At 46.0% G+C, this 16,559-nt stretch overlaps 1 protein-coding gene across 1 annotated transcript in view; it reads left to right on the forward strand.

Moving 5' to 3' along the window:
• Window positions 1–1,164: 1,164 nt before the first annotated feature.
• Kif5c (kinesin family member 5C) overlaps window positions 1,165–16,559 on the forward strand; it is a 154,298-nt gene continuing 138,903 nt past the window's right edge. The window contains exon 1 of the mRNA XM_021192864.2: window positions 1,165–1,662. Coding sequence (XP_021048523.1) covers window positions 1,537–1,662 — 126 coding nt within the window. The 5' untranslated portion in view covers window positions 1,165–1,536. The remainder of the gene's footprint in view (window positions 1,663–16,559) is intronic.

Raw genomic sequence — 16,559 nt, forward strand, 5'->3', positions numbered from 1 at the left:
AGAATGACATCCACAGGCTGTTGGCACTTAAGTTTGCTGATTGGTGGGAATGGGTCTTGAGTAAGAACAAGGTCAGTACAGAGATGATGGTTCCTAAGGCAGTCCTAGTGTCTGCCTGTTCTCTGGCATGGCTGTTGAGTAGCTTCTTGAATATAGCAAAACAAGTTGTGTTCTTCTAAGCTCCCCATTTGTTTCAGTGGCTTTGGCCATGTTCCCATCATCTTCCATAGGGCCCCCGAGATGCTTACTGACTGATGGGTGGGAATGGGCCAGGCCAGTTTGGCAGAGCGAATGGCCCTGAGCTAATACCAGAAACGAAGCAGGGCAAGCGGAATGGAAGAAGTCACAAGCAGCTAGAATCTGTAAGCATGGACGTTATAGTAGAGGAGGGAGCCTACAGTAAGTAGAGAGAACTGCGAGTATGAGAACCCAGGCTTGTCTTGGATTTGATCTTCTATACAATCTGTTCGTTTCTGCAGGATTCTAAACATAATTAGAAATTGATCTATGATTAGTTATAACGGAGAGATCCTGTTTTCTTTTTCCTTTTCTCTTGTTTTTGTTTTTGGGAGTTTTGTCCCAAGTTGCCTTCTGAACGCTGGGATTCCGAGCATGCACCGCCAAGCAACAATGAGATGTTCCTGACTTAGGACTCAAAAAAACCCCCGGCTTCAATCCTCAGGCTCTAAAGTAGCAATGCTAAATAGGTGGGTGTGGGAATTTGTTTTCCGACTTAGTTTTGCAGTGATAAAAATCCTTGATTTTGATCGGATATGAACTATTTTGAAATACCTATGTTCAAGCATTTTCGTTATAACCGGCTTCCATGCAAATCTCATTTCCTTCCTGCTTTCCTTACGACTCTTACAAAAACTCTACAACACAGGGAACCGCTCTGTGGCTGTTCAGTTGTATGTGACCTGGTTTTTTTATTTTTATAGAGTTTAACTGGGAATATTAACTATGACTTTCATTCTGTTCTTGGCTTGTGGAGCCACATCAGTCCTGCAGTTCCCGGGGGTCCTCACAAGCTAATCCGAGCCTTGCCCTCCCACCTGCAGGTAGAGTGGCTGACTACAAGTCCCGGGATGCGCCGCGCTCACACCCAGGGTGAGGCGGATCTCTGCAGTGACGTCACCGTGCCGAGGAGGGGCAGAGGGGCGGGCCTGGAGGTGCCGGAGCGCGGTGGTGCTGATGCAGGATGGCTGAGCGCGCCGGAGCCCGGGAGGTCTGAGCCGGGCGGGGATTGCTCCCTGAGCATCGCCTTGTCCGCCCGCCTCGTGGTCGGGGGCAGGTGGGCCGGGGGCGCAGGACCGGGCTGGAGGTCAGCAGCAGGGCGGCCCAGCTGATACGCTGCTCGCTCTCCTTCCCGGCGGCGGAGCTGCGGGGCGTCCAGTGCAGGCTTGCGATGACCTGCTGAGAAGCTGCGGGAGGCGGCCTAGCAGCGGGCAGCGGTTGGTTCGCGGCCTCCTCGGTGGCGCTGCCCAGCCGGGCCCCCCACCCCATCCCCTGTGTCCCCTCCTGCCGCGGCCCGAGATGGCGGATCCAGCCGAATGCAGCATCAAAGTGATGTGCCGGTTCCGGCCCCTCAACGAAGCGGAGATCCTCCGCGGGGACAAATTCATCCCCAAATTCAAAGGCGAGGAGACGGTGGTGATCGGGGTAAGTGGCCTTGGTGTCTTGCCCCTCCTCCGGCTTTGCACCATTGCCTGAGTGGGGCATCTTCCTGACGCTACCTCGGACATCCCAGCGGGGCTGGGCTCGCGGGTGGATCGTAAGAGAGCCCTTGCCCGGTGACTCCCCCGCGTCGGTGGTGGCGCTGGGCGGCGGGGGAGTGCGAGGTCCGCCATTGTTCGCGGGTGGGGGCTCGGGTGGGCCTATTGTTCCCACTCTCGCCGCCGCGTGGGCAGTGTTTAGGCTTGCCAGCAAGTAGGGATGCCCAGGTCTTGGTCAAAAGTGTCAGCTCTACAACCCACAGATGCATCCAGGCATTCCAGGGTTCGATTTGTCTCAAGACCTTAGTCAAAAAGGTGTGGAGGAAAGGTGCAAGAAAAACAAAAATCTCCTGGGCCTTACATAGGCGGTTTCACCTTGCTCCCTTGTGGAAGGTGAGGAGTGCTCTTGGTGTCTCTGGGAGGTCTCTTATGTTTCCTGCTTCCTATCACCCCTGTTGTCCTGGATTTGTGTTTTCTGTGGACTCCCCCCCACCCCCACCCCGCACCAGATCCTTTCTCCCTAGTGTCTGCAGATAGCCTCATATGCTTCGTTCTAGATGGAGAGAAGATTCTCCAATCTGCTAAGAGAGGGAGTTTCCAAATAACCCCTCGGTGTCAAGAGCAGAAGTTACTTAAGCAAATCCAGGGTCTCCCTTTTGATCACCTTTCCCCACCTTTCCTCCCACCGTGTTTCCCCCAACTTAGCTCCTTTTCTGCAGTCTGGCTACTGGAAAGGGAGGCAGTACTCCCTCATCGTTCTTAAGGGAATATACCAAAGGAAATAAACTAGTCTTGTCCGCGCCCCCTTTCTTCACCTGCTCTCCCCTAGAGTGTGTGGCCCGTGGTGCCCTCTTTGTATTCGAGCCGCGTGGAGAGGGACTGAGTTAATGCGAGCCACACTAGGTCCCCACTGATACATTCCTGGCTGCTGATGCAGCCTTCCCCGTCTCCAGCATTGATTAAGTGATGTCATCTCCATCACTGAGCATGCTCGGACTACCCCCCCCCCATCCCCCTAGTGACTGTTGTATTTAGGTCAAGTGATTGACAGGTGCCAGCTTTCTGGGTGTATAGCTAGAGGACACCTAGCCTTTTTCAAGCGCGAACCCTGCGGTTCCTCACTTAGTCTGTCCCCAGCATCTTTGGCAAGGTTGTCTGCTGCAGTCACTGCAAAGGTCTTGGACCAGCAGGTGCTAGTCATATTTTCCACCATCGTGGATTAGAGGCCAGGCCCTGGCCTGGGGGCTTCATCTTGTATTATGTTTAAGAAGGGTCCTCCGCCCCCAACCCCCTGCAGAGTATGATCAATTTCCTTCCCGATTTCACAGTTATAGGAAAACGCAGACCTCTGAATACTAAGGATGAGCAACCACGTATTCTGATATCTGACCTATGGGGAAGGAAAGGGATTTCCTCCCCTGTGCTTAGGGTTAACCTGCAGAAAAGGTGGACACCACAATTATTGATGAGGTAATTCTATACTTAATGGCATGTATGGGTTAGTGATAGAGCCATGGCAGCCTGGAGCTGGGGTTACAACTAGTCTGAGATCCCACCATTGTCTGATCTGCTGAATCCTTAGTGAGGTGTGGTTCAATTAGAGTGGCGGTTGCTAGGGACGTCTAGCCCCTCCCTCTTGGCTGGTAACAATTTTTACAGTACTGATTGCCCAGTGCCTGGAAATGTTCCCGGTGACCTTGTCTTTTGTGTTTTGTTTTCTCTCTCCATGCTTTAAAGGGCCTGAAGTTTTTCTCATAGCTACCCCTCTGCTTCACTCTCCTTCCTCTGCCTTCTCCTCCCCCACCTTCCCTATCCTCTACAAGGACCAGTGAAGTAGAGTAATAAATCCTCTGTGCAAAGCAGAGATTCTTAATGATAGTACTATTCCAGTCTAAGTGTACACAAATGATACTAAGTTAAAACAAACAGATCAAACACTTTAACAACAAGCTATGGATATGAATATACATACTGCATTTCAACTGTAAGGTGTTTTTTTTGCTCATCCTACTACTTTAATTTACTGAAATAAAGCATCATATAGAAAAGCAGTAACCATTAGCCTGATGACTTTTCAAAGAAACAGGCATTTTCAGGATCTTAGAGGTTTCTCTGGTGTAATCTTCAGACCCTAACACCCCAGGGCATCAATATTCTGTTTTCTGATACCACACATTAGTTTTGCTTGTTTTTCTCAGCGTAAAACCCTACAGTAGGTTGTCTGTTATGTTTCTGGCAATGCTTGTCACATTGGTCTTATTTGTAGTGGTATCTCACCATATGAATATGCCTAAAATTTACTATTTCTTAGATGTTTTCGAAGAGGGTCTAGTCTTGTAGTCCAGGCTTGTTTTGACCTCATGATCCTCCTGCTTTAGCCCTCACAGTACTGGGAGTACAGATGTGAGCCACCAAGCCCAGTAAGTAGCAGTTGAGAGACAGTTGCCCTGCATCCATTTGGGGCTCTTCTGGCTGGTGCTGCTATGAACCTTTCTGTGTGCATCTTTTGGTTCATGAGTATATCGAACAGACCACTCTGAGATAATAAGTGTTGTGTTGGCGTGGCTTTGGGACCCTTCCCCTCACTAATTATCAATGCAGATGTAAATATAGCCTGGCATCATGCATGTTTCTTAAACATCATGTGGAATGTCCCCAAGTTATCAGCAGCATGCATGACCCAGTTATAGGTAGAGTCGATCTCAGTGGGTATGTGGTGGGGCTGTCCCAAGAATGTGGAACTTAGAAGTGCCCGGAAATCTCCCTTTCAGTCTCTGCAGACACAAGTAAAGGAGGTCCTTTGGTGGAGTTAGCTGTCAGTTCAGGTCATTCTTAGTTTTGAAGCAGAGATCTTTTTTTCCTCCCCTTTAAAGTCCTATTTAGTTCTTGTGGAGTTGTTCATCAAGATCGTCAGGTGGAATTTCTAGGTTTCCCTTTAAGGAAATGTGCAGTCTTGGATGAGTCTCCTCAACATCCGCTCACTCTGTTTGGAGCTTCTGTGCCAATCCTTCCCCTCTGCTGTTCCTCCGCCCTGACTTTTCCATCCATAACCCTGTCTGTCTCTTTACTTTGAACGAACGGTATTGTAGTCATTACTTTCCCCGTTGCTGTGATAGAATGCCATGACTGAAAACTTTCTGTTAGAGTTTATTTGGGCCTCTGGTTCCAGAGGGAGAGTCCATGACGTCAGGGGAGAGACATGAGAGCTGACAGCTAGAGCAGGATGCTGAGCGAGCACCTCCTCACACACAGACTCAGGCAGAGAGCAAGCCAGACGTGAGGGTGAGGCTCTAACTGGCTCTCAAAGCCAGTCACTACTTTGTCCAGCAAGGCCATACCTCCTAAAAGTTCCACAACCTCTTCAAACATCCCTACCAACCAGAGACCAAATATTCAAATACGTGAGCCGTATAGGGGACATTTCTTATTCAAACCATTACAGATATGTTTGTTTCGTCTATAACCTCACATGTTTTACCTTACATTATTATTAGTTTGATTACATATCTAGTGATATTGTTAGCTACTGTACAGATAAGGACCATCGGGTTTTGCTCTAGGGCCTTATCCATAGATGGTATTGCAGCATTTATTGATCTCTTTGTTAGCCTGGGAACCTTTAATATATTTTTATTATATTTTACACACACAGAAACACACACACACAGAGCCAGAGGCATCTTCCTCAGTTGTTTTCCATCTTCTTTTTTGAGGCAGGGTCTCTCACTGAACCTGGAGTTTGCCCATCTATCTGGCAGGACAGGCTGACCACAGAGACAAGTGCCTGCTGATACATCTGCCTACTTATGTGGGTACCATGGGTTTAAGTTAGGTCTTAATGTTTGTGTAGTAGGCACTTTCCTGACTAAACTATCCCTCCAGTCTCTACTTTGTTAGAGTTACTTATATCACTGACTTAATTTTATAAACAGGAGGTGGAAAATAGCTAAAGCAAACAAATACTCTGAGAACATTAATTATACTTAAAGGCTTATAAAAATCGGAGGAAAAAATGCCGTGTTCCGCTTGTTGAAAATTAGGAGGAGAGCTACTGACTCTGGTGCTGAGCCAGAGTGGGAGGGGAAGGCTCATGACTAGAAAAGGGCCCTTTTCTTGTATCACATTAATTCTTCAGAGAAAATTACTGGAGTTAGAGGATTTCTCAAAGGACACCTTCATTATCTGCTAAAATCCTGGTGAGTCACTCATTACTGGGGGCTCTGCCTCTGGGTTGCGAATTGCCTGTACTGATGGGAGATCTCTGGGCTGGCCAGTTCTTACTGGTTCTTTAAGACGGCCTTTCCCACCTCAGTTTCTTCTCGTTGGGTACTTCTGTTTGCCGTCCTGAGAACGTAGGCCTTGCTCCACACGGCTACTTTCCCCTGAGACAGTGTAGTGCCATCTCTGAGAGTCTCTGAGTCAGTCACAAACCCAGAACTGGCCGTGGGTGAGGAGAGTGACGTTGGGACCTAGTCACTTGTGTTAGCTTTCCACGGTTGATGGCCAGAAAAGGAGGGGAGCTGACAGAGCCTGGAGATTAAGGTGTGAAGAGATGGGACAGTACTTGAGAATTTTTCTTTTGGTCTACTTATTGGTCTTATTGATCTTTCAAAGTAGGAATTTAGAACGTTGTTAAGAGCATAGTCCTAATTAAAAATAGTGTTTGACAACTCCTCCTTTAGGTTCGTATTGCTTCAGTAGCAAGTGGCCGTAACTTGAGGGGCTTAGCATAACCCAGATTAATTTTGTCAGTTTTCACAAGTCAGAAACCCAGTAGGTTGGCCGTTTTCTCCATTTTGAGACTCTAAGAGTCCAAACCTAACTGCTGGTGGGGCAGTGCTCTGGCTGGAGGGAGGTAGAAGCTATAACTTTGCTCACTCAAAATTGGTGGGAGAAGTCAGTGGTTTGTAGGCCCGCTTCATGACCGTCTAAGATTCTCTTATCATGTCGTTAGATGATTAGTGTCCTGGCTGGGTTTGTGTGTCAACTTCACCCAAGCTGGAGTTGTCACAGACAAAGGAGCCTCTCTTGAGGAAATACCTCCATGAGATCCAGCTGTAAGGCATTTTCTCAAGGCAGGGAGAGCCCTATCCATTGTGGGTGAGGCCATCCCTGGGCAGGTGATCCTGGGTTCTATAAGAAAGCAAGCTGAGCAAGCCAGGGGAAGCAAGCCAGTAAGCAGCATCCTTCCATGACCTCTGCATCAGCTCCTGACTCCAAGTTCACGCCCTGTGTGAGTTCCTGTCCTGACTTCCTTTGGTGATGAACAGCAATGTGGAAGTGTAAGCTGAATAAACCCTTTCCTCCACAACTTGCTTCATGGTCATGATGTTTTGTACATAATACAAACCATGACTAAGACAGTTAGCAAACTTAATTCTGTGTACAAAGTCCCATTTGTCGTATAACATTAACATATAATGGGACTAGGGAGTATGAACATCTTAGAGGAACATTAATCTGCCTACCATATAACACCATACTAGGATATAAAGTATTTTCATCAAAACAACAACAACAACAACAACACATGCACACACACACACACACACACACACACACACACACAGAGAGAGAGAGAGAGAGAGAGAGAGAGAGAGAGAGAGAGAGAGAGAGAAACTATTCACCCTTCTATCTGCCACTCATTTTTCCTCTCTGTAATTTTGCTTTTGCCAGGTTGTCATAAAATGTTAACTATCTTTTTGAGTTTGGGTTTTTTTCATTTAGCAACTCTTTCTGGTTTGCTTCTGTTGTATATATCCAACAGCTTGTTGCTGTTTTGCGCAATAACTTTTTATTGTGTGTATGGACATACCGTAGAACTTTTGTAAAAACCCATTTGTCTTTTGAAAGACATTTGGATTTTTTCCAATTGGTGTGATTATGAAGAAAGCCACTATAAGCTTTTGCATATAGATTTTGTGTGAGCATACATTTTTGTTTCTCTTGGTTGAATGCCCAGAAGTGGGATTGCTGTATCATTTGGTAACTATATGTTTAATTCTGTAAGAAACTGCCAAAGTCTTTTTCAAAGTGGTTGGACCATTTTGTATTCCTGTCTAAAAGCGGTAACATTATAAGCCAAAGTTTTAAATAGCCTAGTCAGTCACTTTAAGTGCATGCTAAACTAGTAGAGTCTCACTGTATCAGCCCTTCATGCCCTGTGCTCTAAATTCAGAGATGTTTTTAGTTCCTGAAAATAGATTAGTAATTTTCTATAAAAATGGCATGTAAGATCGGAGTGCACAAACTCAGGGGTGCAGTTATAAGCTGGCACATACTCCTCAGGGGGACTCCCTGTTCCCAGGGAGGAATACAGTTGGTGCTTCTTAATGAAGAACTAAGTAGAGGCAGCTGGACAATCAGGCAAAACTGAGTACAGACACTGTGGCGATTTGAATAGGTTTGGCTCCCATAGACTGATGTGTTTGAATGCTTGACCCATTGGGAGTGGCACCATTAAGAGGCGTGACCTTGTTGGAGGAAATATGTCACTGTGGGGTTGGCTTTGAAGTCTCCTATGCTCAAGCCATGTCCAGTATCACACATAGTCTCCTTCTGATGTCTGTGGATCAAGATGTAGAACTCTCAGCTTCTTCTCATGCCCCCTTGCTTCCTACTGTGATGATAATGGACTGAAACCTGTAAAACTATAAGCCAGTCCCAATTAAATGTTGCCCTTTATAAGAGTTGCCTTGGTCACAGCAATAGGAACCTAACTATCAGAAACTAAGACAGATAACATAACTAGTGGTGGTACTTTCCCCAAGTGGCCTTAATTTCTCTGGGCCTTAGTGTTCTCATATTTAAAGTAGAGAGAATCGTGTAACAGGGTAATAGGCTGAAATGAACTGGTCGTTGTGTGGCACACAGAAAATACCCAGTATTAATCATCTCCCAGGTTTGCTATTCCCAGTATAAATCCCCTCCTTTCCAGAGTTAGATTTATTCCTGCAGGTTCTTGACGTACTTGGTTCTCCTCTGAACACCCTTCTTGCATCTTAGGCATCTGTTCACCCTCTTCTTCTGCTTGAGTAGCCAGTCTTCATCTTACTTGTGAAGGTAACTCATGTTCTAGGTGGTTACAGGCATCACTAGCTGCTTCGTCATCTGAGGCGATCATTCTCAAGACTGCATGTGTGTGTGTCTTCCCCGCCACATTATAAATTCCCTGGGCAGAGGTTGTTGCTTTGATTTATGTATTTGATTATTTAAGTGATTTTGTCTGCCGTACTGTAGTTTTCATCGTCACTTTGTAAATGTACTCTGACCGAAGTTGTTCTTTCTCCCGGCTTGGCAGCACGTCTGCATAATGCTGATTTCTGTGCTTCTTTAAATAACGTGGGAATCACGTTCTTTAAAGGAGATATTCCCCTGTCCATCTGCATTCATATGGCCCAACTCTGCATGTTCAGAATAATGTTTTCCACTCTCCACCCCCCCCCCCCCCATTTAAAGCTTGAACACTCCCCTATATTTTCCCACTGGTCCTTGGCTCATGTTTCACCTGTGTCTTATTAAACAAAAGAAAGAAGAGAAAAAGGCCTGCTCCCAAGTGGTTTCTCTTGAGGTTAAAAATAATAATAATAATAATTACCAGATGGGTCCAATTCCATCTTATTTCTTGCTTTTTTAATAATTAAAAAAATATCTTATTTCTGTGTCTGAGAAAACACGCTCCTTTCCCACTTATTCCACATCAACTAAATTTCTTTTAGTAGAAATTGTTACACACATTTGTGATCATTTGTAAATATGGAGAGACTGGGAGCGAACAGATGAAATCCATTCGAGTGTCTCTAGCCCCAAACATATGTGGTCAACCCGGGGAGGGATGCCCAGATCTGCCATTTCTTAGCGTGGAGATTGGCTGGCCTGTACTGAGTTCCAACTTCCTCACTTGGAAGACAACGATGGCAGCAGTTCCCTTCGGGGGTAGCATGGTGTGAGGCACTTCATCCACAGACTCAGAGGCTGGTATTGAATAAGCATTCAGAAATCATTCTCTATATGGGCCAACTAGTGGCTGCTTCTCTGTACTCTCGTGGCACCGACTCACCTTGGGAAACCACAGGCCTTGCAGAGCTCCTTGGTGTCTGCAGGAGGGAACCAGATGCTTCTGTGAGTTAGCTCACTGGCCCAGCCTCTCCCCTCCCTCCAGTGGTTCCCAAGCTTCCTAAAGCTATGGCCCTTTAATACAGTTCCTCATGTTGTGGTGACCCTCAACTATAACATTTGTTTGCATTGCAATTCATAACTCTAATTTTGCTACCGTTATGACTTGTGATGTGAATGCCTTTGTTTTCCGATGGTCTCTTGGGGCTATGACCCACAAGTTGAAAACCTCCTCTTGATCCATCTTCCAGCTATGCTGTAACCTGGCTCAGTGACCCCCCCCCTCCCCTACTTCCAGATTCTCACATCTTTATGATGTGAGACCACCTCCAGCCCTTCCCTGCAAGCGTCTAATCCCGTTTGCTTCTGCTCCTTCGGCGCGTCCTCAGGTACCCTGACCAGTCCTCCTTTCCTATCCCTGTCATTAAGGAAGGGTTAGCCCTTTCCCTGTATTTTCCCAGTCAGGCACAATACCTACTTGTCTTGCATTTGGCTGAAAGCCCTACGGATGCCAAGGAAACATGCTTATTCATTCTGTTCTCAGGACATGGGAGGGTACCAGGGTCAGAGATGCTTAGTGAGATGTCCGTGCCCCTCTTGCCTACCTGAGCTTGTGCTTCTTTGCTTGGGACACAAGACCTGACTTCTCTGGCTTTGGAGACATGTCTTTCCTGCCTTAGCTACCTACATTCATGGTTTTGTTATTATCATTGTGACAATACGACTAGCTTTTCTCTGACCGGATGTGGTGGTACCCATGTACAATCCCAGAACCCAGGAGACTGAGGCAGGAACAACTTCAGCCTGGGCTGTGTAGTGAGATTCTATGCCAGAAAGGAAAAAAAAAAATAGTTTTTAATAGTTTTTGAGGGTGCTTTTAAAATATATGCTTACTGAAAAAGAAGTCAGATCATGAAAATCATGAAGGCAGCAAAAATAGCTCATTGTCAACTGAGCAGGAAATACCAGTCAACGCTTCCCTGTGAATACCTCTCCTTCCCGCATATTTGGTTTTAAAACACATTCTGTTTTATAGTGAGTGTTCTAGAACCCAGCTTACTAGGTGGCATGCTTCTGACATTTCCATTTTGAAGACCGCTTATGGTTTCAGTGTTTTCTAATCAATTAACTGCTTTGTTCTGAGGGGTTTTCTCTGTTTTCCACCCATTATAAACAGATGTTGTCCACCTTGGCCCACCAGCCTTCTTTGTGACTTTGCCCAGTTATTTTGGTAAAGTTTGTTTCTGGAGTTGAGTTTGCGGCATCAAGGGTAGCTCTGACCTGAGGTGTCTCCTCTGTCTGCAGCGGGAACAGCTTGGGGATGGAGAATCTTGTCCCGTGTCTTACAGTCTCGCTTCCCTGCTTGCCCTGTGGAATTGCTGCCAGTTTGTCTCATCAGGCAGTCCAGTCTGTGCTAAATTAAATTCTTACCAGAGCATTGTCTCCGTCATGCACTGTTAACCCCTAGATCCAGAGCTCGGCACTGTCTTCAGACTTTCAGTGTGAACCATTGGCGTTTGTAGGAGGCCTCCGTCATTTTCAGTATCCCAGAGGATGCTATTTCTTCCAGGTGATCAAAAACTACATCTTTCTCTTGAGGGAGACAGAGATAGAGGCCAAGATTGTAGTCTTAAAGAGAAATAGTATGGTGTACCTGGCCTTCTTGTGCTGACATTGGATGGCTGGTGATAGCCCTGGGAAGTGGGGCATTGAGTGGGGATCAAATGCTCCTCTGAGAAAGGCCTTAGGAAGAGGACATTATTTCTTTTTCCTTGGTCACTAGCTACTATTAAAGGAGAAAAAAAAAACAGTAAAAATTCAAATGTACATCAGAGAGGAAAGGATAATTAGGTATACTTCTAAGTGCTTCAGGACCAGCTTAACCATCATCACCAAATAGCCAAATCCACCTGGTCCCCCTCCTAACCTTTCTCATATTCTATAAATTCCTTTATGGTAGAAATCTCGAATTTCATGTAAGCTGATTCCCAAACTTTATTCCATATCTCTAAAAAGTCAGGACCCTATAATGTAATGCGAAACACCACAGTAATTAAAATCCTACCAGCGATTCTCCACTGACAAGCACCCATTGCCTCATAAATTCTTTTCGAAAGTGTGCTTGGATTGGATCGGCAGGCACTGTTGATTCCACTGGAGAGAGAGAAATGTTCTTCCCATCCTCACCTTGAAACAAGTGTGGGCTCTACAGGGATCCAGCCCTTGTGGAGGCACGGCCATGCACCCAGCCATGAGAGGCTCATCAAGCTTCCAGAGCTGGCCCTGCCAACATTATCCTTTCTAATCAAGCAAGGCTGGTGGTGCCTTTTCTCAAGGCAGCCGAAAAAGCGCCACACTCTATGACTTCGCCTTGCTGCTGCAAACACTCCCTGACTTGAGTCAGCTTGTAGAATCACCAGGGTCAGGCAAATGCCCGTTGTTTTTCTTCCAGCCGTGGTACTACTCAGCCTGGTTTGATATAGTGATTTGGAGAGGCTCATTCAGGTGTGTTTGAGAGATTTTCATCTTTTCTCTTTTCATCCTTGGTGTGAGTTGGATATTGGGAAACACATTTTCAGGGGGTGAAGTGGCTATTCGAGAACAAAATTTGGTGCAGCACGTAAAGAAAATAGTTCAGTCGTTTCTGTTTTCTCATTAAAAGACAAGAAAAATGGAGAAAAACCAATTCAGGTAATGTATGTTTTGACACTTTTCAGGGTAATGTTCTTAGGAGCTGCAGACCAGTAATATTATTTTAGAAGCGTTTTCTATGAAGCTCTTGGTTCCGTAGCACCAGACTGACAAGCCTCAGGGACCTGTCCCAGGCTCCGTACCTGGCTTCCCTCCAGTCCTTGCTTGCCCTTGGCCCCTGGAGGAGCCCGTAGCTGTCTGCTTAATTCTCTGGGGGAGGTTGTTCTGTAGTTTTCCTCAAAACCTGTCTGGAACCTTGCTCCTCAGAGGTTATTGATTTCCACCTGGGAACTGGGGCAAAAAACCGCTGCCTCTGACATCAGAAACTCGGGAGAGTCTCCGGGGGAGGGACTTTATTTCCGCAGCTGCCACTTATTGCAAAGAGAGGAACAGATGCCCGTCTGATTGGCTGGTGTCTAGAACTCTCTTAGACTTGATTTCTGAAGGGCTTAGGTTCCTAATCAATACTTTCTCTGTTTGACTACTGTGGGAAACTGAGGTAAACTGACCTCTACAGGGTCTAGGTTTTTTGGCTGTTTCTCTCTCCTTGTTAACTGGCAGTCAGAGTAGCTCACAAATTCCAGGCCCAGTCAAGTTCACGTAGGCTTGGACACCAGGGGGAGTAGGGTGGTGGGGTGAGAAAAGGAGGGTTTAATCCTTATCAGCTGACCTTGAGTTTTTTGTCTGTGTTGGGATGGCCGGGTGCAGTGGCCCTACCTAGGCCATGACACATACTGTGTGTGTCATGGGATTCCCAATGGAAGGGTGAAGTAAAGGAACAGTTACATTTTAAAGGGGATTGTGGTGTTCCAGGATTGCTGTTGCTATCATTACGACCCATTGAATTCATGATACCATCCACTAAGTTCATATATGTGAGAGAAACATTAACTTTAGAAGAAAAATGTGTAGCTCCTTAGAAAGTACGAAACAAAACAGTGTCACCCATTATCTGTTTAGCCAAGTAGGCAGCAGCATCCTGCATGCGCTATCCTAGACAAATAGAAACTACTTGTACATGCGCGTGCTGGATGTCTATGGTACACATAGCTCTTGGCAAAGGCTTCCTTCAAGATTGACTTTATACGTTTTTCTGATATCTAGATATTAGATAGTAAATATCTAGATATTTGTCTGAAAACATCTACAAAGGGGAAAATAGATACCTGTCTGACACTTCCTAACCCTGGTGGCGAGCAGGGAAAGGTGAGCTCTGATGCTCTCTGGCTGGCTGGTCTAGAAACCTGTGACTCCAGGCTCAGTTAAAAGACTGTCTCAGAAACTATGATGGAGACGGAGTCCCAAAGGAAGACATCCTGAGATGATCTCTGGCTTTGGCACACACAAGTGATTTTTGGGCACCCTTCTCCCACCTCCAAACTCTATACAAACCAAATCTAAAGTAGTAGTACGAAATAGATTATGGGGAATTTAATGTTAAATACATTCATTGTCACTCAAAAAATTGTTTCCATTTTTAAAGAGGTGTTTTGTGTTTTGTGCATTGCCCAGTCTGGTGGTCACTGGTCACATCCGGTCTATTGAGCAACTTGAAATACTGCTCATCCATGTAGGGATGTTTGGTAGTTGCAAAATATATACCAGACATTGAAGACTTAGTATTAAACAAAACTGCAAATAAAACAACAGCACTTCCCTCAACCAAACCAACAAAAAACCCGCAGTAAAAGACATTGTTAACATGGGTAAGACCCATTACACACTGCAGGGATATTTTGGATGGGATCTATTTGACTTCATTTTTGCTTTATGAAGATGTGATTAATACGAAATTTAAGATTGCACCTGGGCCTATCATTAGTTCTCTTGGATAACACTGCCCTAACATTTAGGCACAGCGTTCCGACTTGGCAATCATAGGATTTCGTTCCTCTCTGGTGTATTGAAGGCCTATTGTGTACTCAGCTCAGTTAAGCATCATGAGCCTTGTAAATACTGGTCCAGAGAAGCCTTGCTGAGAGAGAGAGAGAAAACACTTGGTTCTCTGTTGGGGACAGCAGGCTGAGGGACCAACACTTTGTCCCTCATCTTGAGGAATCCACTTCGTAAATGTAACCTTGGCTCCAGTTACTTTGCAGTTCTCAGTAACCATTTTCTACATTCCAGTTTGTCATCATCGGTATTCCTTCCTATTCCATAATGCAGGGAGACTGAGGGTCACTTTTGAGAAGTCATGGGAGCAGCAGCCCAGTGGTGCCCCTACTAAGGATAAGACTTTTGGGGACTGGTGACTAACAATGAGAGCACGAAAACGTGACTGGATCCCATGGAGTCTAGGAAATGCCTCCATACATCCTTGCTTCCTGGCTCTGTGGTCAGTGCTGCATTAGCCTTGCAGCCAGTGTTGGGCAGGAACTCCGGGCCTAGGTTCTCCCCTGTGCCCGGTGCCTCCATGAGAAGCACCACAGTGACTGGAATCTGCCCTGTATCCTCTGTCCCGGCCCTGTCTCTGGTGTAGGAATGATGAGATCTTTTGTCCTGGAAACACATTTTCCATTAGCATGGTGACTTCTAATGAGGTCGTTCTGCCGAGTGGGATAAAAGCGTCCATTAGGATATGGGGGACGCAGAGCTGGACTGTGATGGGAAGCCAAGGAAACCCTTTGTCACTCTCCGGTGCCTTTTCTTTGTGTGTGCATCTGTTGGAAGAGCTTGCCTTGATGGTGAAGAAGGCGGCATAGCTTTTTGTAGGAATCTGATTCAGAGTTGAAAATCTACTCCCCTCCCCGCAAGCCCCTGGTATCTGAATCAGTGCAGGATTGATCGATCCTCTTTGTAAATGGTGGAAAACTACAATAAGGGCAATGCAGGCACCACAATAAAGAAGCCACAAAAATCATCACAAATTTGCCATTTAAATATATTCCTATCCTCCCTTCTCTTGTTGGTTTGTTTATTGTTAAAAAATGTATACCAACCCTGGATATGCAAGTTGCCCATGTTACTTGTATATGTGGTATAATACCTTCATAATGCTACTTTTCAGTGATTGCTTAATGTCCACTGGGCTGCCATAGCAATGTGCTCACCGTCTGTGTATTGTGGCATGGAATTCTTCATCATGCACTTCCTTCAGATCGTACTTGCTGAGTGGCTCTATGCGTGGAGCTATTTTCAGTAGCTCAGTTATTTCTACAGCACGTATTAACGAGGAGCAGATTTCCTGGGTCCAATGCGGGGAGCACATAAATCTGATCCTATTAACCATCAGCCTATTGTTTTCCGCAAAGGCTCTACTAATTCCTACAGCCTTCAGGGATGTGTGACTGGCCCATCTGGCAGCACATCCGTGACTGAAGTAAAGGAACTGAATCATTCGAAAGGGTAATTGGTATGGCACTGGTCTAATGAAAATCCATAGGGATTTCCTCTCCTGGTCTTTGCTGGTGTGTGTGTGTGTGTTCCCAACCTGGCAATATAAAAGGACAGATTTGGGGTATCACTGTGCCACATCCCCAGTATCCGGTGGCTGACAGAACAGATTGGAGATGGCCATTTATATTTGGAATGACCTCAAGGCTTTTCTCACAAATCCTCAGATACTGTTGTTTCTGCCATTGCACTGGATGAGCACTAACTTGTATCCAGCAGTACCCGTGGGAGCACTTTACTAGATGACCTGGTGTGTGCCGTGCTGGCCGCGGTGGGAATTCATGTTTCTGGAGGGTGGAGCCACACACTACACAACACAAAAGAGATGACTCCACATTTTGAAGGTTATGCGTCATGTAGGGACCGGACCAGCACTCTAGTCCTGGAGGAGAGCATATACTAGTCCCATCTTCTAGTGGGTGCCACTGGCGAGCCCTGGTCTGCAAAGGCGGCCAGAACCAACTGAGTGAGTCAGATAAATAGAAGGAAGGCACATGAAGACGTCCAGGCAGTGCAGGAGGTGGAGGGTGTGATTGGAAGGCCTTTGCTTTCCTTCTTTCCTTCTTTCCTTCTTTCCTTCTTTCCTTCCTTCCTTCTTTCCTTCCTTCCTTCCTTCCTTCCTTCCTTCCTTCCTTCCTTCCTTCC

The sequence above is a fragment of the Mus pahari genome, chromosome 3 (genome assembly GCF_900095145.1).
Source record: "Mus pahari chromosome 3, PAHARI_EIJ_v1.1, whole genome shotgun sequence".
Taxonomy (NCBI): Eukaryota; Metazoa; Chordata; class Mammalia; order Rodentia; family Muridae; genus Mus; species Mus pahari.